Source organism: Hyperolius riggenbachi, chromosome 3, assembly GCF_040937935.1.
Source record: "Hyperolius riggenbachi isolate aHypRig1 chromosome 3, aHypRig1.pri, whole genome shotgun sequence".
Taxonomy (NCBI): Eukaryota; Metazoa; Chordata; class Amphibia; order Anura; family Hyperoliidae; genus Hyperolius; species Hyperolius riggenbachi.
In genome coordinates this window covers 34803094-34825442 of record NC_090648.1, presented here as the reverse complement: position 1 = coordinate 34825442, position 22349 = coordinate 34803094, and the positions used below count along the sequence as shown (strand labels likewise).

The window sequence follows — 22349 nt, the reverse complement described above, 5'->3', positions numbered from 1 at the left end:
ATTGGTTTAGAACATATAAACTTTAGATGCTTCTCTCCAGGATGTCCCAGACCTCAACTCTTTTTGGACTTTAGGCCATCCTGATCTAATGGACTGGGCTCTTTTAGTCAGGTCAACATGCTGTAATTATAACGAAATGTTTTATATGTGTATCTAGATTTCTCTTCCAACTTATTCCTGGAGAGGCTAATTTAGGCTGAATTATGTTCACCATTTGTTTGAATCTTTGTTATTATATTCTTTATCCCTTTTGGGATTGTTTGTAACTATCTTGCTATCTTCAATAAAACTGATTGAAACTAAAACAGGGTGGGTAAGAGATTATATTACCTATCTATTTTAATTAACATAACTAATGTAACTTAATGACAGTATGTTTGTTTAGGCTGAAGTTCCTCTTTAAGTCTCTCACCAGATGCTAACGCCGACCCGTCACAGACCAGCAATTCAGCGTTTTATGAGCCACCAATTCCGTTTCTCCATAAGCAATAATCAATTTGTTTGCCAGGTTTAATGAGAATGATGCTTGTGTTTTTCACTGAGCTAACTGGTGAGGCCAAAAACATGCTTGCTGAGCTAGCTGGGTCGGCCATTTAACCCGGTGATCGTATAATGTTACTGTTATCGGTATTATGAGAAGCTTATGAAGATTATTCTGAAAGGAACCTCAGCGGTTTTGAGAACAGTGTCAATTGGAGGAACTTCATGCTATCTGATTTGTAATTCCACTGTGATCCTATGTGGACTTTTTAGTTGATGGATAGGATTTTACACTGTTGATAGTGTGACACATACCCATTTGGTTTTCATGCTCATATGTCATCATTTCTACCTATATGGTGTGAAAATCTGTTGAGCGCTCTGCCTTTTTTAAAAGTTTTTATATGTTATCGTGTGGCACACACTTTAGTAGCAAGCAGTGATCCAAAATGATATACTATAGTGGAGGTTGGAATTTTGAGGAGCGCACAGTCCCCCCTCCCCCCCCCCCCCCTTGTAATATCAGGGTTGCGTAGCTCCTCTTCCTCAGCATGCCTGCACAAGCGCGCCCGTGCATGCGCAGTAGTGCGCATGCACAGTAAGCTAGAGCTGAAAAAGTACTTCCACAAAGTAGTAGTTTCTTGCTTGCTGGTGGCTTAAAGAGGAACTCCAGTGAAAATAGTGTGATAAAAAAGTGCTTCATTTTCACAATAATGATGTATAAATGATTTAGCCAGTGTTTGCTCATTGTAAAATCGTTCCTCTCCCCGATTTACATTCTGACATTTATTACATGGTGACATTGTTACTGTGGGCAGGTTATGTAGCTGCTCCTAGCTGTTTTGGCCGTTGGAGACAGCTGTAAACAGCTATTTCCTGTCTGTGAACATTGTTACATTGTGGCAAACTGTCAAAAGTACCGCGGTCCTCAGAGTTTCTTGTGGGAGGGGTTTCACCACAATATCAATCATACAGCGCCCCCTGATGGTCTGTTTGTGAAAAGCAATAGATTTCTCATGGAAAAGGAGGTATCAGCTACTGATTGGAATAAAGTTCAATTCTTGGTTGGAGTTTCTCTTTAAATGGCATTTTGTTTATAAGGTGTGAAAAGATCACCCAGGAGAGAACTTCGGAGAACAAGTGAATTGCATTTGGGCCGCTGACTATGAGCCCTCTATTCCCCAGAGCCTACGCATTGGTAACACAGGGAGCTAATCCATACAAGGCTGTTGCATTAATAATGAAGGTATTTCTACTGATGCGTAACATCGCTTAGCTTGTCGTTTGGTGTATAATATTGATTTGCACAGAGCCGCCCCTGGAGAGACACAGATGTCTGCTATTTCACCAATAGGAAGGGAATTGCCATGTAAATGCATTTTATTGAAACACACGTGGCATTTCAAGTTTGACGTCTTCAGAGTGAAGTGTCTGCAGCAAGCCAGGATCTGACATGTGATCACGCGGTGTTGTGTATTGGTTGTGTGCGCTGCATGGGACTGCTGCGGACGGTGTTCATGGAAGCAATGTCACAGGGAATCAGCGTTCTACTTAAAGAGGAACTCCAGTGAAAATAATGTAATAAAAAAGTGCTTCATTTTTACAATTATGTATAAATGATTAGTCAGTGTTTGTCCATTGTAAAATCTTTTATATCCCTGATTCACATTCTGACATTTATCACATGGTGACATTTTTACTGTTGGCAGGTGATGTAGCTGCTGCATGCTGTTTTGGCAGTTGGAGACAGCTGTAAACAGCTATTTCCCACAATGCAGCAAGATTCACAGACAGGAAACTGACAGGAGTACCACGGTCCTCAGAGTTTCTTGTGGGAGGGGTTTCACCGCAATATCAGTCATACAGCACCCCCTGATGGTCTGTTTGTGAAAAGCAATAGATTTCTCATGTAAAAGGGGGTATCGGCTACTGATTAGGATAAAGTTCAATTCTTGGTTGGAGTTTCTCTTTAAAGGACAACTGAAGTGAAAGGTATATGGAGTCAGCCATATTTATAGCCTGTTATGCTAGGTACACACCATACAATTTTGTGTTAGATAGATGGTTCGATAGATAATTTCCGACATGTCTGATCTTATTTTCGATTGTTTTTCTGATCGATTTCTCATAGAAGTGAATGGAAATAGATAAGAAAAGATTACAGAATCGATCGGAAAATCGAATTGGAAATCAATCGGAAGGAAAATTGACTGAAAAAACGCATCGTGTATACCCAGCATTAAACAATACCAGTTGCCTGGCAGCCCTGCTGATCTGTTTGGCTGCAGTAGTGTCTGAATAACACCAGAAACAAGCATGCAGCTAATCTGATCTGACAATGCCAGAAACATCTGATCTGCTGCATGCTTGTTCAGGGGCTATGGCTAAAAGTATTAGAGGCAGAGGATCCGCAGGACAGCCAGGTAACTGATATTGCTTATAAGGAAATAAATATGGCAGCCCCCACATATATCTCGGCTCAGTTGTCCTTTAAAGTGGACTCTTGTGCAGGACAGAAGGAAAACATATAGAAATGCGCCTTGTATGTATTTAGAGTGTTTGGCCTGTCTAATCCCCCTTATCTGTTACTAAGCACAAGTTGTAATTTGATCCCTCAGCTGTGTCAGAGCAGTCCATTTGGAAACGCAGGACGGTAACAATAGGTCTTCTTCCATGAAAGCAGGAAGTAGACACACTGCAGATTTATTGCAGGATTTATATCAGCTGTAACAAAGAAATGTTTTTCTGTAAAGGTTATTATGCTGCTGCTTATCTTTTAGAGCAGAGAGGAAGTTCTGAGTTCAGGTCCGCTTTAAAGGCAAAGGAACCTTTTTGTTTTTAGGATTTTACTGGTGTTTTGTGCTTTTTCCGCCTGGTTTTGGATTATTAAGGAAGTAGGGGTGTTATTTACCACGGTGAAAGCAAACAATGTCATATTATACTAACGTAAATGTATACTCTTAGCAGAGGGTCGGGACCCCGAGAAATACATGGCTTTTGTGTCAGTGCTATATAAATACAGAATAATATGGTAGGTAGGACATTAGACTGTGACTATGGTAGGATTAGAGTGTGAGCTCCTCTGAGGACAGTCAGGGACATGACTATGTACTCTGTAATGTGCTGCAGAAGATGTCAGTGCTGTATAAATACGTAATAATATGGTAGGTAGGACATTAGATTATGACTATGGTAGGATTAGAGTGTGAGCTCCTCTGAGGACAGTCAGTGACATGACTATGTACTCTGTAATGTGCTGCAGAAGATGACAGTGCTGTATAAATACGTAATAATATGGTAGGTAGGACATTACACTATGACTATGGGAGGATTAGAGTGTGAGCTCCTCTGGGGACAGTCAGTGACATGGCTATGTACTCTGTAAAGTGCTGCAGAAGATGTCAGTGCTGTATAAATACATAATAATAATATGGTAGGACATTAGACTATGGCTATGGTAGGATTCGATTGTGAGCTCCTCTGAGGACAGTCAGTGACATAGCTATGTACTCTGTAATGTGCTGCAGAAGATGTCAGTGCTATATAAATACACAATAATAATATGGTAGGACATTAGACTATGGCTATGGTAGGATTCGATTGTGAGCCCCTCTGAGGACAGTCAGTGACATGACTATGTACTCTGTAAAGTGCTGCAGAAGATGTCAGTGCTATAGAAATACATAATAATAATATGGTAAGACATTAGACTATGACTGTGGTAGGATTAGATTGTGAGCTCCTCTGAGGACAGTCAGTGACATGACTATGTACTCTGTAAAGTGCTGCAGAAGATGTCAGTGCTATATAAATACACAATAATAATAATAATATGGTAAGACATTACACTATGACTGTGGAAGGATTAGATTGTGAGCTCCTCTGAGGACAGTCAGTGACATGACTATGTACTCTGTAATGTGCTGCAGAAGATGTCAGTGCTATAGAAATACATAATAATAATATGGTAAGACATTAGACTATGACTATGGTAGGATTGGATTGTGAGCTCCTCTGAGGACAGTCAGGGACATGACTATGTACTCTGTACAGTGCTGCAGAAGATGTCAGTGCTATAGAAATACATAATAATAATATGGTAAGACATTAGACTATGACTGTGGTAGGATTAGATTGTGAGCTCCTCTGAGGACAGTCAGTGACATGACTATGTACTCTGTAAAGTGCTGCAGAAGATGTCAGTGCTATATAAATACACAATAATAATAATAATATGGTAAGACATTACACTATGACTGTGGAAGGATTAGATTGTGAGCTCCTCTGAGGACAGTCAGTGACATGACTATGTACTCTGTAATGTGCTGCAGAAGATGTCAGTGCTATAGAAATACATAATAATAATATGGTAAGACATTAGACTATGACTATGGTAGGATTGGATTGTGAGCTCCTCTGAGGACAGTCAGGGACATGACTATGTACTCTGTACAGTGCTGCAGAAGATGTCAGTGCTATATAAATACATAATAATTATATGGTAGGACATTAGACTATGGCTATGGTAGGATTAGATTGTAAGCTCCTCTGAGGACAGTCAGGGACATGACTATGTACTCTGTAATGTGCTGCAGGAGATGTCAGTGCTATAGAAATACATAATAATAATATGGTACGACATTAGACTATGACTATAGTAGGATTAGATTGTGAGCTCCTCTGAGGACAGTCAGGGACATGACTATGTACGCTGTACGGTGCTGCAGAAGATGTCAGTGCTATATAAATACATAATAATTATATGGTAGGACATTAGACTATGACTATGGTAGGATTGGATTGTGAGCTCCTCTGAGGACAGTCAGTGACATGACTATGTACTATGTAAAGTGCTGCAGAAGATGTCAGTGCTATATAAATACATAATAATAATATGGCAGGACATTAGACTATGACTATGGTAGGATTAGATTGTGAGCTCCTCTGAGGACAGTCAGTGACATGACTATGTACTCTGTAAAGTGCTGCAGAAGATGTCAGTGTTATATAAATACGTAGTAATAATAATATGGCAGGACATTAGATTGACTATGGTTGGATTAGATTGTGAGCTCCTCTGAGGACAGTCAGTGACATGACTATGTACTCTGTAAAGTGCTGCAGAAGATGTCAGTGTTATATAAATACATAATAATAATATGGCAAGACATTAGACTATGACTATGGTAGGGATTAGAGTGTGAGCTCCTCTGAGGACAGTCAGTGACATGACTATGTACTCTGTAAAGTGCTGCAGAAGATGTCAGTGCTATATAAATACATAATAATAATATGGCAAGACATTAGACTATGACTATGGTAGGGATTAGAGTGTGAGCTCCTCTGAGGACAGTCAGTGACATGACTATGTACTCTGTAATGTGCTGCAGAAGATGTCAGTGCTATATAAATACATAATAATAATATGGTAGGACATTAGACCATGATAGGATTAGATTGTGAGCTCCTCTGAGGACAGTCAGTGACATGACTAGGTACTCTGTACAGTGCTGCAGAAGATGTCAGTGCTATATAAATAGATATTAATAATATGGTAGGACATTAGATTGACTATGGTTGGATTAGAGTGTGAGCTCCACTGAGGACAGTCAGTGACATGACTATGTACTCTGTAAAGTGCTGCAGAAGATGTCAGTGTTATATAAATATGTAGTAATAATAATAATATGGTAGGACATTAGATTGACTATGGCTGGATTAGATTGTGAGCTCCTCTGAGGACAGGTTACCACAATATGGTGGCATTATCAAAGGATGTGTCTATGCAGAAGCATTATAGTATAGTATGGGTCAGAGCAGCAGGAAGGGAGCCACACACAGATATAACTTGCGTAGATGACAGCCACCTGTTATAATTGTCGTGCCAGGAGGTGTTCTTTACATCCAGGATAGTCTTCTTCACTGCTTTCAGGATCAGCAGGTTCTTCTGGAAAGTGTCTTCAATTTCCTGCAAGCTGCTGGTGGTTTGGGGGCCGCTTTGACCGGGGAAGCACGGGAGGGCCGTCCGCTCCCCATCCTCCCAGCGCCCGAACTGCTGCTGGCAGAAACACACCTAGGAGACAAGAAGAGGCAGGTGAGTCATGTGTCGGAGATACCCGCGAGTCACTCTACGGGCTGCGAGTCGCTCTACGGGCTGCCAGCACAGGCCTGCCGGGAACAGCAGCACCGTGGAACTGACTAATTAGCCGTGATCACCGTAAGAATGGAACGGGCATAATGTATCCGCTCAGAACAGAAATTATACGCTAATTATATCTCATGAAAGCCGAGTTAGTCTGACACAACATACAATGAAAACTTCTTTGTGGCTTGTTCAATTACACCACTTGCTTTTGTCCCAAAGTAATGTCATCTGTGTAACAATCACAAGTCCTCCCCCTCCTATACACACACACTCAGAGGACAGCAGTGCTAGGAATGCTAAATCAAAACATTCATTCAAAAAAGTTCTTAGGTGAAAAAATAGTATCTCTCCTCTGCTTACAGAGCTCCTTAAAGGACAACTGAAGTGAGAAGGATATGGAGGGTGTCATATTTATTTCCTTTTAAACAAAACTAGTTGCCTGGCTGTCCTGCTGATCTCTCTGACATCAGTAGTGTCTGAATCCCACACCTGAAACAAGGCTTAGAAGAGCGGCAGATGGCGGAACAGTGATGAGAGACACAGAAGTTTGTAGGGGCTGGAGGAAGCCCCAGATAAGTAAATTAGCATTTTGTTTTCAGCTCATGCATCCATTAATTATGTTATTGGGTGAGGCCTTCTGTCTAGTTTTGTTATTTGAGCATCATTCCTTAATTATGTTATTGAGGGGAACATGCTGCCTAAATGTTATTTGGAGGACATGCTATCTAATTATGTTTTTGTTTACTACTACCTGTCACCACTGCTGCTGTCACTACCTGCTCTCAGTAACTGTCTGTCACAAGGATCTACCTGCTTAGAAACTACCTCTCACTGCCTATCTGCATGATATTGGTTTTATCTGCTTGCAATTGATACCTACTTATAATCAGTTTCGCCTGCATGTAGCTTTATATACTTTCATGCTACGTCCTGAGAAAGGGGTAGCCGTTGTTTAATTTAACCGATAAGGGTACCCCCAAAAAAACGCCAATCCCATTTTAATTTCCACTGGTTTGATTGCCCTGGCTTTGATTAACCTGGGTTGGATTGCCCTGGGTGGAGTGCCCTGGGTTGGATTGCCCTGGGTTGGATTGCCCTGGGTTGGATTGCCATGTGTTGGATTGCCCTGGGTTGGAGTGCCCTGGGTTGGATTGCCATGTGTTGGATTGCCCTGGGTTGGATTGCCATGTGTTGGATTGCCCTGGGTTGGATTGCCCTGGGTTGGATTGCCATGTGTTGGATTGCCCTGGGTTGGATTGCCATGTGTTGGATTGCCCTGGGTTGGATTGCCCTGGGTTGGATTGCCCTGGGTTGGATTGCTCTGGGTTGGATTGTCCTGGGTTGGATTGCCCTGGATTGGATTGCCCTGGATTGGATTGCCCTGGGTTGGATTGCCCTGGGTTGGATTGCCCTGGGTTGGATTGCCCTGGGTTGGATTGCCCTGGGTTGGATTGCCCTGGGTTGGATTGCCCTGGGTTGGATTGCCATGTGTTGGATTGCCCTGGGTTGGATTGCCCTGCGTTGGATTGCCCTGGGTTGGATTGCCCTGGGTTGGATTGCCCTGGCTTTGATTACACTGGCTTGGATTGCTCTGGATTTGTTTGCCCTGGGTTTGATTGCCCTGGCTTTGATTACACTGGCTTGGATTGCTCTGGATTTGTTTGCCCTGGGTTTGATTGCCCTGGTTTTATAGCCCTAGGTTGGAGTGCCCTGGGCTGGATTGCTCTGGTTTGATTGCCTTGGCTTTAATTAACCTGGGTTTGAATGCCTTGGGTTGGATTGCCCTGGGTTGGATTGCCCTGGGTTGGATTGCCCTGGGTTGGATTGCCATGTGTTGGATTGCCCTGGGTTGGATTGCCCTGGGTTGGATTGCTCTGGGTTGGATTGTCCTGGGTTGGATTGCCCTGGGTTGGATTGCCCTGGATTGGATTGCCCTGGATTGGATTGCCCTGGGTTGGATTGCCCTGGGTTGGATTGCCCTGGGTTGGATTGCCCTGGGTTGGATTGCCCTGGGTTGGATTGCCCTGGGTTGGATTGCCCTGGGTTGGATTGCCCTGCGTTGGATTGCCCTGGGTTGGATTGCCCTGGGTTGGATTGCCCTGGCTTTGATTACACTGGCTTGGATTGCTCTGGATTTGTTTGCCCTGGGTTTGATTGCCCTGGCTTTGATTACACTGGCTTGGATTGCTCTGGATTTGTTTGCCCTGGGTTTGATTGCCCTGGTTTTATAGCCCTAGGTTGGAGTGCCCTGGGCTGGATTGCTCTGGTTTGATTGCCTTGGCTTTAATTAACCTGGGTTTGAATGCCTTGGGTTGGATTGCCTTGGGTTGGATTTCACTGGCTTTGATTGCCCTGACTTGGATTGCCCTGGCTTTGATTGCTCTGGATTTTATTGCCCAGGGTTGGATAGCCCTGGGTTTGATTGCCCTGTTTTGAATTGCTCTGGGTTTGTTTGCCCTGGGTTGGATTGCCCTGGCTTGGTTTGCCCTGGGTTGGATTGCCCAGGCTTGGTTTGCCCTGGCTTGGGTTGCCCTGGTTTGGATTGCCCTGTTTTGGATTGCTCTGATTTGTTTGCCCTGGTTTGGATTGCCCTGGGTTGGCTTGCCCTGGCTTGGATTGCCCTGGGTTGCATTGCCCTGAGTTGGATTGCCCTGGGTTGCATTGCCCTGGGTTGCATTGCCCTGAGTTGGATTGCCCTGGGTTGCATTGCCCTGAGTTGGATTGCCCTGGGTTGCATTGCCCTGGTTTGGATTGCCCTGTGTTGGCTCGGCCTGGGTTGGCTTGCTCTGGATTTGTTTGCCCTGGTTTGATTGCCCTGAGTTGGATTGTCCTGGCTTTGATTACACTTGCTTGGATTACCATGGGTTTGATTGCTCTGGGTTTGATTGCCACTGGTTTGATTGCCCTAGGTTGGATTGCCCTGGGCTGGATTGCTCTGGTTTGATTGCCCTGGCTTTGATTAACCTGGGTTTTAATGCCTTAGGTTGGATTGCCTTGGGTTGGATTTCACTGGCTTTGATTGCCCTGACTCGGATTGCCCTGGCTTGGATTGCCTTGGGTTTTATTGCCCTGTGTTGGATTGCCCTGGGTAGGATTGCCCTGGCTCGGCTTGCCCTGTGTTGGATTGCCCTGGCTCGGCTTGCACTGTGTTGGATTGCCCTGGGTTGGCTTGCCCTGGTTTGGATTGCCCTGGCTTGGCTTGCCCTGGGTTGGCTTGCCCTGGCTTGGCTTGCCCTGTGTTGGAGTGCCCTTGGTTGGCCTGCACTGGGTTGGCTTGCCCTGGGTTAAATTGCCCTGGCTTGGATTGCCCTGGCTTGGATTACCCTGGGTTTAGAGCGATGATTTTAGGGCGGACTGACCCTTTAAGGCGAGGTGCAGCAGTAAATTGAGCGGCTTTGTACAGCTGTGAACAGCACAGTAACTGAAGCCATTTCCAAAAATCGGTTTCCCTTCTATTATTTACGCAGTGTGAGCTCCAAATTCCCCAGAATCTTTTCACGGCTGGAAACAGTCAGAAGAAAATACCGATAATAAAGGAGTTGTTGCTTGCGTTCGATGGAGGGTTTTTATTGCCTGCCTATTAAAGGCAACGCCGCAGGCTCCGACAGTGGGGCTCTGCGGCAAAAAGAAAGAAAAGGAGTAACGATGTAAGACGCAGCTAATGTGCGGCTTTCTGCTGCAGCACTACAAGAACCAGCATGCTGTGAGATGGCAGATGTGAAGAGGTAGCTTACACCCTGCTTGTATAGAGTAGCTTACACCCTGCTTGTCTGTCCCTAGTGGGAAGAAGGGGGGAGGGGGTTTGTATAGCCCCACCCCTGCATGAGATGCCAAAAAAATATTAGTAATCTAAATAGATTACCTGGGCGCACATTCTCACTTGACACCCCCCCCAAACCATAGCAGGTAAAAAGGGCGCAGGAGGCACCCTGGTAAAAATGGCGCCGCCATAGGTGGGAATGTTAAATGCAACTCTTTGCAGGTGTAAACAGTGATTTGGGCACCCAGGGGCGCCCGAGGTTCATAGCCGCCAGGGCCGGATTTGTACTCTTTACCGCCCAAGGCCACTGTCAGCAGCCACCCCCTTCAGTAAAGGTAACCTGATGACCCCTTACTCCCCTTCCCTCTACTATAAGAAGCTCTTACCCCTCTTCTGAATAGATAGCCTGATGAGCCCCACCTCCCTCCAGTACAGGTAGCCAGGTGACTCTTCCCCCCCCCCCAGTATAGCCTGCTGCCCACCCGCCCTTAATCCTGTGGTGCCCTAAACCACGGCCTATGTGGCCTCGTCTTCAATCCAGCCCTGATAGCCACTTATAGTTACTATTTACAGTACATCCGCTAATCGTGACCTTTAACAGCTTCCGGGCCAAAGCAGTATGAATCTACGTCCTGCAGGTGGTGCTGTGGCTGTGACTGGACGTAGATTCACGTAGACTGCTTTGGTATTCCACATCCCCGCCAATCTCGTCGCTCTTTCCACGCTGCAATTCACTCGCTCTGCCGTCTATAAGACGGCAGAGCTCTGTGAGCAGCTCAGGAGCCGCTTTCATTGGCACCTGACCGCATGATCACAGAGAGCCAATCACATTGGATTACATTGATAGATGGCGTCAGGAGCCAATGAAAGAGGCTCCTGACCGGCTGACAGCACTCTGCCATCATGAAGACGGCAGAGAGAGGAGCCCGCGGCGATGGGAAAGCAATGTGGCTGGCGAGAGCAGTGGGTATGTGCAGCAATTGGTCGGTATGCTGCGTTTTTTGGTACCAGCAGTCTCTGGTCATTAAGGGGCCAGAGATTGCTGGTACAGAAGTAGTTAACAATGCTGCAGCATTGCTCCATGTACGCAAAACAACCCCCCACCCCCACCCCCAACATACACACCTAATGCTTAAACCTGATGCTTCCACCCACCTAATCTTAATTTCTCCTCCTGATACCTAAACCTAATCCCCCGTGCTTGTGCCTCAAACCCAAACCTAATCCCCCGTGCTTGTGCCTCAAACTCAAACCTAATCACCCGTGCTTGTGCCTCAAACCGAAACCTAATCGCCCGTGCTTGTGCCTCAAACCTACACCTAATCCCCCATGCTTGTGCCTCAAACCTAAACCTAATCCCCCGTGCTTGTGCCTCAAACCTACACCTAATCCCCCGTGCTTGTGCCTCAAACCTAAACCTAATCCCCCGTGCTTGTGCCTCAAACCTACACCTAATCCCCCGTGCTTGTGCCTCAAACCTAAACCTAATTGCCCGTGCTTGTGCCTCAAACCTAATCCCCCGTGCTTGTGCCTCAAACCTAAACCTAATCCCCCATGCTTGTGCCTCAAACCCACACCTAATCACCCGTGCTTGTGCCTCAAACCTAAACCTAATCCCCCGTGCTTGTGCCTCAAACCTAAACCTAATCCCCCATGCTTGTGCCTCAAACCTAAACCTAATTCCCCATGCTTGTGCCTCAAACCTAAACCTAATCGCCCGTGCTTGTGCCTCAAACCTAAACCTAATCGCTCGTGCTTGTGCCTCAAACCTAAACCTAATCCCCTGTGCTTGTGCTTCAAACCTAAACCTAATCCCCCATGCTTGTGCCTCAAACCTAAACCTAATCCCCCGTGCTTGTGCCTCAAACCCAAACCTAATACCCCGTGCTTGTGCCTCAAACCCAAACCTAATCGCCCGTGATTGTGCCTCAAACCTATACCTAATCGCCCATGCTTGTGCCTCAAACATAAACCTAATCCCCCGTGCTTGTGCCTCAAACCCAAACCTAATCCCCCGTGCTTGTGCCTCAAACCCAAACCTAATCGCCCGTGCTTGTGCCTCAAACCTAAACCTAATCGCCCGTGCATGTGCCTCAAACCTAAACCTAATCGCCCGTGCTTGAGCCTCAAACCTAAACATAATCGCCCTTGCTTGTGCCTCAAACCTAAACCTAATCCCCCATGCTTGTGCCTCAAACCTACACCTAATCCCCCGTGCTTGTGCCTCAAACGTAAACCTAATTGCCCGTGCTTGTGCCTCAAACCCAGACCTTATCCCCCATGCTTGTGCCTCAAACCCAAACCTAATCGCCCGTGATTGTGCCTCAAACCTATACCTAATCCCCCATGCTTGTGCCTCAAACCTACACCTAATCGCCCATGCTTGTGCCTCAAACGTAAACCTAATTGCCCGTGCTTGTGCCTCAAACCCAGACCTTATCCCCCATGCTTGTGCCTCAAACCCAAACCTAATCGCCCGTGATTGTGCCTCAAACCTATACCTAATCGCCCGTGCATGTGCCTCAAACCTAAACCTAATCGCCCGTGCTTGAGCCTCAAACCTAAACATAATCGCCCTTGCTTGTGCCTCAAACCTAAACCTAATTCCCCGTGCTTGTGCCTCAAACCCAAACCTAATCACCCGTGCTTGTGCCTCAAACCTAAACCTAATCACCCGTGCTTGTGCCTCAAACCTAAACCTAATCCCCAGTGCTTGTGCCTCAAACCTAAACCTAATTCACCGTGCTTGTGCCTCAAACCCAGACCTAATCGCCCATGCTTGTGCCTCAAACCTAAACCTAATCCCCAGTGCTTGTGCCTCAAACCTAAACCTAATTCACCGTGCTTGTGCCTCAAACCCAGACCTAATCGCCCATGCTTGTGCCTCAAACATAAACCTAATCCCCCGTGCTTGTGCTCCAAACCCAAACCTAATCCCCCGTGCTTGTGCCTCAAACCAGAACCCTACCCACCAACCCAATGACCCCTCCTAGTACCTACATGGAAATCCCTCTGCCCCCCACCTACCGCCTAAACCTAATCTCATAGATCTCAACTGCCCCTATTTCGGAGGGACAGTCCCTCTTTGGGAGCCCTGTCCCTCTGTTTTCCTCATTTGTCCCTCTTTCAGGACTTTGTCCCTCTTTCTATGTAAATATATATATTTCTCTACTAAAAACTGTGTTTGATTGACTCTGAACTTTATTCCCATCCTTTCAATAGATATATTACTAATTTTAAAATGTTACTATGAAGGAAAATGAACTAGGATAGAAAGGACCAGTGTGGTTTGAATTATTAAACAACATATTTTTCTTATGAAATCTTTATGGTATGCGTCACTAGGGGTGTGATGGGGCGTGAACAGGGATGTGGCTGGGGCGTGGCTTATGTGTCCCTCTTTCTCTTCTCAAAAAGTTAGGTGGTATGTAATTCTCTAATTCCTAATGCCCAGGCATTGGTTTGCCCTGGGTTGGTGCAGGTAGCATAATGCATGGAATACCATCGCAACACGAATTACTTAAAGGACAGCTGTAGTGAGAAGTATATGGAGGCTGCCATATTTATTTCCTTCTATATAATTCCAATTGCCTGGCTGTCCTGCTGGTCTATATGGTTGCAGTAGTGTCTGAATCACACCAGTAACAAGCATGCAGGTAATGCTCTCTGTTCTGACAATAACGTCAGAAACACCTGATATGCTGCATGCTTGTTCAGGGGCTATGCCTAAATGTATTAGAGGCAGAGGATCAGCAGGACAGTCAGGTAACTGGTATTGCTTGAAAGGAAATAAATATGGTAGCCTTAAATATATCTCTAATCATTTCAGTTTCCCTTGAACTGCCATAAGTACCAGTACAATTGCTGTATGCTGCCGGCACACAACAAATGTATTGGACTTTCGTAATACACCCCATGTTGTGTTATGTACAGGACTGACTGATATTCACTGCCACATCCAATACAACCAAGAAACTGACTGGTCCTCTCCATTCGGTCAGCAGAAGAATTCAGTCCCAATCAGCAGCCAATCAGGTCATTTTAATCAGATCACTCAGTGATCATATTGCCTTTGCTCAATGGATTAAGATTAACTCTGCCCCTATTTAAGGTAGTGGCTTTGGTTTGTCCTGATGGTCCTTTTCGCAATCTGAGAGGACAGAGAAAGTGGCAGTTGGCCCCCCTGACACCTACTAGGCCCCAGGCAGCTGCCTAGGTTGCCTTTAGAAAGATCCTGGTCTTCCTCTGCTGTAGCAGTCCTGGGAGTCTATATTGCAGGTGCTGGCTGGTACAGGGACTCCTGGCTAGATATTTTGTATGTGAAATAAGCTAACTAAGCCGATGATGTATACAAATACACGTTATTGATAACGTCTGTGACTGCAGTTGATTAAAGATGGCCACACACTGTTAGATTCTCATTAGATCAGGTAAAAGCTCCACATTTTCTTGTTATTGATCCTTTTATAGGTCATCGCCTGGCACTGCAAGATACGCAATTACATCTCAGCGGAAACGACGGAACATCAGTCAGAATGCTGCCACCGCTCACGCCAACAACGCAACACAGAACAACGTAATATCGGCTGATCTCTTGTACAATACAATAACAGGGACTTTATGATTAAAGTGGAGCCGAACTCTTGTACAGGACAGAAGGAAACCGTATAGAAATGCACCCTGTATGTGTTTAGAGAGTTTAGCCTGTCTAATTCCCCCTCATTTGTGACTGATCACAAGTGTAATTTAATCTAAGCCGTGCCACCTGGATGCCTCGGCAGTGCAGCTAATTTGTAAACACAGGATGTTAACACTGCAGATTTATTGCAGGATTTGTATCAGCTGTAACAAATCAATGTTTTTCTTTAAAGGTTATTATGCTGTTGCTTATCTTTTAGAGCAGAGAGGAAGTTCTGAGGTCAGGTCTATTTTAAAGAGGAACTGCAGTTAAAATAACATAATGAATAAAATTGCCCTTTATTTTTCACAATAATCATTTATAAATGATTTAGTGTTGGCCATTGTAAAATCTTTCCTCTCCCTGATTTACATTCTGATATTTATCACAGAAGGTGATCTCTGCAGAATGTTTCTTTACTGAGAGTTCTAAAGCTAGTTGAAAAGATGTCTGGTCTCCCACAATTGCTCAGGTGGGTGTGGGGAGAGAATCCAACATAATAAACAGCCTAGGCTGAGCCTGAAGGGGAGGGCGGGGCCACATCACAACATACAGCAATATATATATATAGGGTACAGGAAGAGTTTCTGATGCTGAAATCAGGAGTTAAATTGCTGTGCATGATTGCCCCGCCCATATTTCAGGTAGGCGGTGCATGAGAAATGACTGTGACCCGCACCACCTAGGAAACGCACAAGTTGTCATGGTTCCGCATGCTGCACAACTTACGTAGCGCGCGGTACCATGGCAACGTAGGTGTGACCTAGGTACGGTGAATTGCATTCATTGCACAATGAGCACTACTTACCTGTTGGAAGCACCGGTATACATTGCTGTGTGCCACTCGCGCCCTGCAACTTTACAGCTGTATACTGAATACGCCCCAAAATGTGTAATCTATTAACCCTTTAGCAGCCAAATAAAGTTTTACTTTATTTGGCTGCAGGGCCGAATTTTTCCTGCTGCTGGAGAACTGAGAAGTGTGCCTCCCCCAGCCTGGCAGGCTAGCAGGGCATGCAGAGTGGGCGGCTGGGAGCGGTTATAGTCACCTGTATGGACTTCTGGATCGGCTTCTTCTTCCTCCACCGCGGTGGTGATGTAACTCCGACATGTCTTCTCAGTTCTGATCACATGATATCACATGTGATCGGGATCCAGGAACCATGTCAGTGCTACAGCACCACCCGGTGGTGGAATATGGGTGATGGAAGAGTCTCCTCAATCGCCCCTCTTCCACCGCTAGGTGGTGCTGTAATGCTGGTTCGATGGTGGTTTCAATGCTGGTTGAACTCGATGATCGTATGTCTTTTTTCACCCAAAATAACTATGGATCTGATCACGGCAGGTCATGTGATCGGGACCCAGAAGACAAGGAGAAAGTTCAGAGCTGCAGGCGGAGGAAGCCGTCCGGAACAGGTAGATATAACCGCTCCCTGCACTAGGCAGCCAAACCAGATATGCTGACAGAGGTTTGCCATGCACCAGCAGCTTTCAAACTAAAAACTGAGTATGAAGCTTTTAATGACAACCAAAGTGAGAGTGATATGGTGGCTGCCATATTTATTTCGTTTTAAACAATTCCAGTTGCCTGGCAGCCCTGCTGATCTATTTGGCTTCAGTCGTGTCTGAATAACACTAGAAACAAGCATGCAGCTAATCTTGTCAGATCTGACAATAACGTCAGAAACACCTGATCTGCTGCATGCTTGTTCAGGGGCGATGGCTAATAGTATTAGAGGCAGAGGATCAGCAGTGCTGCCAGGCAACTGGTATTGCTTAAAAGGAAATAAATATGGCAGCCTCCATATCCCTCTCACTTCAGTTGTCCATTAAAGACACTTATTTGGGGCTTCTACTGGCCCCCTGTAGCAGTAACGTCCCATGCCATCCTCCGATCCGCCGTTCGGCACACGGCATGCCATCAACTGCGGCTGTACGGCCGCGCACCTGCTCGCTTTTGCGTGCTTCATCGGCAGCTTACTGCGCAGGAACAGTACAAGAAAACTTTGTACTGCGCCTGCGCAGTAAACTTCTGATGACGCGAGCGGGAGCATGCATAATTCGTCTTGTTAGATGAATAATTGCCCGGTGCCAGCGGCAGCAGGGAACGGTGGATCGGAGGAGGACGGCGCGGGACATTACTGCTATAGGGGGCTGATAGAAGTCCCAGATAAGTGTCTGTTTTTATCTTCAACCCCCCCCCCCCACACACACACACACACACACAACTCATTTAAAGTAAACCAGAGCTGTTCTAAAGAAAATGTTTTCTACATACCTGGAGCTTCCTCCAGCCCCATCCGCTCGGATCGATCCCACGCCGCCGTCCTCCGCTGCCCGCAGCTTCGGTACCGGGTCCCCGCACTTCAGCCAGTCTATGCAGGAGACGTGCACCCTCTACTTATCTCTTCAGCGGCTGCTAGAGAGATACGTAGAGAGCGCACTTCACTTACGTCAGACTGGCTCCGACTGACGGAAGTACAGGACCCGGTACCAGAGCTGCGGGCAGTGGAGGACGGCGGCGTGGGAGCGATCCGAGCGGATGGGGCTGGAGTGAGCCCCAGGTATGTATAAAAAGATTTCTTTAGAACAGCTCTGGTACACTTTAGAGCCGCCCGATACTGCATCGATCCCTAAATGTTCAATGCAGGCTGGTAGAACAATCATGGAAAACGATGATTGTGGAGAAATCGGTCCCTTCCTCTAAACCATTCTGCTTGATGTCTTCATAAATGTGATCAATGAATGCATTAAAAAATTGTACATCGCTTTCTTACGGATGCACCTCCCGTCGTTTAGGAAACAGCAAAGGATAACAACCTCTGATGATATTCAGATGCTAATCAATATTCAGCTGTTAACCCTTTCACAGCCGAGTGGACGCAGTGCATGGATCGGCTCTGTTACATTGGACCGTATCTAGCAATCGAACGCGGTGCCGACCGTCCGGCGAGATTCTGTGTTTATTCCCCTCGACGCTGTGAAGAGAGGCTCTGGGAAGGAAGGGGTTACTCCGACCTCCACCTCTCCTCGCCTCTGACGCACCATGGGAGCAGCTTGCCTGTGTGTCCGATACGTTCTCTATCGCCATAGCAACATGCCAAGCGAGTGCGGACACTAACAGCTTCCCGCTGCAGAGCTGAATAGGGGCTATAATAGGGGCTGAGGCAGGAGGCACCAAAGTTTCTGCTGAATGCTTATTAACTGCCAGCCGAGGGAACAGAGCAAATGCTGTAAATACCGTGATCAACAAGCTGTCACTCACATGCTTCTCCTGTGTACACTGCAGTGTACCTCTGCTTCCATCCTTATCACCCCGCAGGGGGAGGGGCCGGGCCACAACACCCTACTGCCAGTGTCACCCTGCATGAGGAGGGGCCAGGCCACAACACCCTACTGCCTGTGTCACCCTGCAGGACCCTGCAGGAGGAGGGGCAGTGCCACTACACCCTACTGCCTGTGTCACCCCGCAGAAGGAGGGGCCGGGCCACAACACCCTACTGCCTGTGTCACCCTGCAGGAGGAGAGGCAGTGCCACAACACCCTACTGCCTGTGTCACCCTGCAGGAGGAGGGGCAATGCCACAACACTCTACTGCCTGTGCCACCCTGCAGGAGGAGGGGCAGTGCCACTACATCCTACTGCCTGTGTCACCCTGCATGAGGAGGGGCCAGGCCACAACACCCTACTGCCTGTGTCACCCCGCAGAAGGAGGGGCCGGGCCACAACACCCTACTGCCTGTGTCACCCTGCAGGAGGAGAGGCAGTGCCACAACACCCTACTGCCTGTGTCACCCTGCAGGAGGAGGGGCAATGCCACAACACTCTACTGCCTGTGCCACCCTGCAGGAGGAGGGGCAGTGCCACTACATCCTACTGCCTGTGTCACCCTGCAGGAGGAGGGGCAGTGCCACAACACCCTACTGCCTGTGTCACCCTGCAGGAGGAGGGGTCGGGCAACAAAACCCTACAGCCTGTGTCACCATGCAGGAGGAGGGGCAGTGCCTTAACACTCTACTGCCTGTGTCACCCTGCAAAAGGAGGGGCAGACTCACAGCTCCCTTCTGTCTGTGTCACCCTGCAAGGGGAGGGACAGACTGACAGCTCCCTTCTGTCTGTGTCATCCTGCAGGAGGATGGGCAGGCTCACAGCTCCCTTCTGTCTGTGTCACCCTGCAGGGTGAGGGACAGACTCACAGCTCCCTTCTGTCTGTGTCACCCTGCAGGAGGAGGGGCAGGCTCACAGCTCCCTTCTGTCTGTGTCACCCTGCAGGGGGAGGGACAGACTCACAGCTCCCTTCTGTCTGTGTCACCCTGCAGGAGGAGGGGCAGACTCACAGCTCCCTTCTGTCTGTGTCACCCTGCAGGGGGAGGGACAGACTCACAGCTCCCTTCTGTCTGTGTCACCCTGCAGGAGGAGGGGCAGGCTCACAGCTTCCTTCTGTCTGTGTCACCCTGCAAGGTGAGGGACAGACTCACAGCTCCCTTCTGTCTGTGTCACTCTGCAGGAGGAGGGGCAGACTCACAGCTCCCTTCTGTCTGTGTCACCCTGCAGGAGGATGGGCAGGCTCACAGCTCCCTTCTGTCTGTGTCACCCTGCAGGGTGAGGGACAGACTCACAGCTCCTTTCTGTCTGTGTCACCCTGCAGGAGGAGGGGCAGGCTCACAGCCCCCTTCTGTCTGTGTCACCCTGCAGGGGGAGGGACAGACTCACAGCTCCCTTCTGTCTGTGTCACCCTGCAGGAGGAGGGAGGGGCAGACTCACAGCTCCCTTCTGTCTGTGTCACCCTGCAGGGGGAGGGACAGACTCACAGCTCCCTTCTGTCTGTGTCACCCTGCAGGAGGAGGGGCAGGCTCACAGCTTCCTTCTGTCTGTGTCACCCTGCAGGGTGAGGGACAGACTCACAGCTCCCTTCTGTCTGTGTCACCCTGCAGGAGGAGGGGCAGACTCACAGCTCCCCTCTGTCTGTGTCACCCCGCAGGAGGAGGGGCAGACTCACAGCTCCCTCCTGTCTGTGTCACCCTGCAGGAGGAGGGGCAGACTCACAGCTCCCTTCTGTCTGTCACCCTGCAGGAGGAGGGGCAGACTCACAGCTCCCTTCTGTCTGTGTCACCCCGCAGGAGGAGGGGCAGACTCACAGCTCCCTTCTGTCTGTGTCACCCCGCAGGAGGAGGGGCAGACTCACAGCTCCCCTCCTGTCTGTGTCACCCTGCAGGAGGAGGAGCAGACTAACAGCTCCCGTCTGTCTGTGTCACCCTGCAGGAGGAGGGGCAGACTCACAGCTCCCTCCTGTCTGTGTCACCCTGCAGGAGGAGGGGCAGGCTCACAGCTCCCTTCTGTCTGTGTCACCCTGCAGGAGGAGGGTCAGGCTCACAGCTCCCTTCTGTCTGTGTCACCCTGCAGGAGGAGGGGCAGGCTCACAGCTCCCTTCTATCTGTGTCACACTGCAGGAGGAGGGGCAGAATCACAGCTCCCTTCTGTCTGTGTCACCCTGCAGGAGGAGGGGCAGACTCAAAGCTCCCTTCTGTCTGTGTCATCCTGCAGGAGGAGGGGGGAGACTCACAGCTCCCTTCTGTCTGTGTCACCCTGCAGGAGGAGGAGCAGACTCAAAGCTCCCTTCTGTCTGTGTCACCCTGCAGGAGGAGGAGCCAGACTCACAGCTCCCTTCTGTCTGTGTCACCCTGCAGGAGGCGGGACAGACTCACAGCTCCTGTCTGTCTGTGTCACCCTGCAGGAGGAGGGACAGACTCACAGCTCCCTTCTGTCTGTGTCACCCTGCAGGAAGAGGGGCAGACTCACATCTCCCTTCTGTCTGTGTCACTCTGCAGGAGGAGGGGCAGGCTCACAGCTCCCTTCTGTCTGTGTCACCCTGCAGGAGGAGGGGCAGGCTCACAGCTCCCTTCTGTCTGTGTCACCCTGCAGGAGGAGGGGCAGGCTCACAGCTCCCTTCTATCTGTGTCACACTGCAGGAGGAGGGGCAGGCTCACAGCTCCCTTCTATCTGTGTCATACTGCAGGAGGAGGGGCAGACTCACAGCTCCCTTCTGTCTGTGTCGCCCTGCAGGAGGAGGGGCAGACTCAAAGCTCCCTTCTGTCTGTGTCATCCTGCAGGAGGAGGGGGGAGACTCACAGCTCCCTTCTGTCTTTGTTACCCTGCAGGAGGAGGGGCAGACTCACAGCTCCCTTCTGTCTGTGTCACCCTGCAGGAGGAGGGACAGACTCACAGCTCCCGTCTGTCTGTGTCACCCTGCAGGAGGAGGGACAGACACACAGCTCCCTTCTGTCTGTGTCACCCTGCAGGAGGAGGGGCAGACTCACAGCTCCCTTATGTCTGTGTCACCCTGCAGGAGGAGGGGCAGACTCACACCTCCTTTCTGTCTGTGTCACCCTGCAGGAGGAGGGGCAGGCTCACAGCTCCCTTCTGTCTGTGTCACCCTGCAGGAGGAGGGGCAGACTCACACCTCCTTTCTGTCTGTGTCACCCTGCAGGAGGAGGGGCAGACTCGCAGCTCCCTTCTGTCTGTGTCACCCTGCAGGAGGAGGAGCAGGCTCACAGCTCCCTTCTGTCTGTGTCACTCTGCAGGAGGAGGGGCAGACTCGCAGCTCCCTTCTGTCTGTGTCACCCTGCAGGAGGAGGGGCAGAGTCATACCTCCTGTCTGTGTCACCCTGCAGGAGGAGGGGCAGACTCACAGCTCCTTTCTGTCTGTGTCACCCTGCAGGAGGAGGGACAGACACACAGCTCCTTTCTGTCTGTGTTACCCTGCAGAAGGAGGGACAGACTCTCAGCTCCCTTCTGTCTTTGTCACCCTGCAGGATGAGGGACAGACTCACAGCTCCCTTCTGTCTGTGTCACCCTGCAGGAGGAGGGGCAGACTCACAGCTACCTCCTGTCTATGTCACCCTGCAGGAGGAGGGGCAGGCTCACAGCTCCCTTCTGTCTGTGTCACCCTGCAGGAGGAGGGGCAGACTCACAGCTACCTCCTGTCTGTGTCACCCTGCAGGAGGAGGGGCAGACTCACAGCTACCTCCTGTCTGTGTCAGCCTGCAGGAGGAGGGGCAGGCTCACTGCTCCCTTCTGTCTGTGTCACCCTGCAGGAGGAGGGGCAGACTAACAGCTCCTTCTTGTCTGTGTCACCCTGCAGGAGGAGGGGCAGACTCACAGCTCCCTTCTGTCTGTGTCACCCTGCAGGAGGAGGGGCAGACTCAAAGCTCCCTTCTGTCTGTGTCACCCTGCAGGAGGAGGGGCAGACTCAAAGCTCCCTTCTGTCTGTGTCATCCTGCAGGAGG

The 22349-nt window shown here is 48.7% G+C and overlaps 1 protein-coding gene across 2 annotated transcripts in view; it reads right to left on the bottom strand.

Annotated features, from left to right (window-relative positions):
* The window catches only part of DNAH2 (dynein axonemal heavy chain 2), a 401787-nt gene that overhangs the window by 257799 nt on the left and 121639 nt on the right, over window positions 1-22349 (bottom strand). For both annotated transcript variants that reach the window (XM_068273978.1, XM_068273977.1), the window contains exon 11: window positions 6348-6553. In XM_068273978.1, the coding sequence (XP_068130079.1) occupies window positions 6348-6553 (206 nt within the window). The remainder of the gene's footprint in view (window positions 1-6347; window positions 6554-22349) is intronic.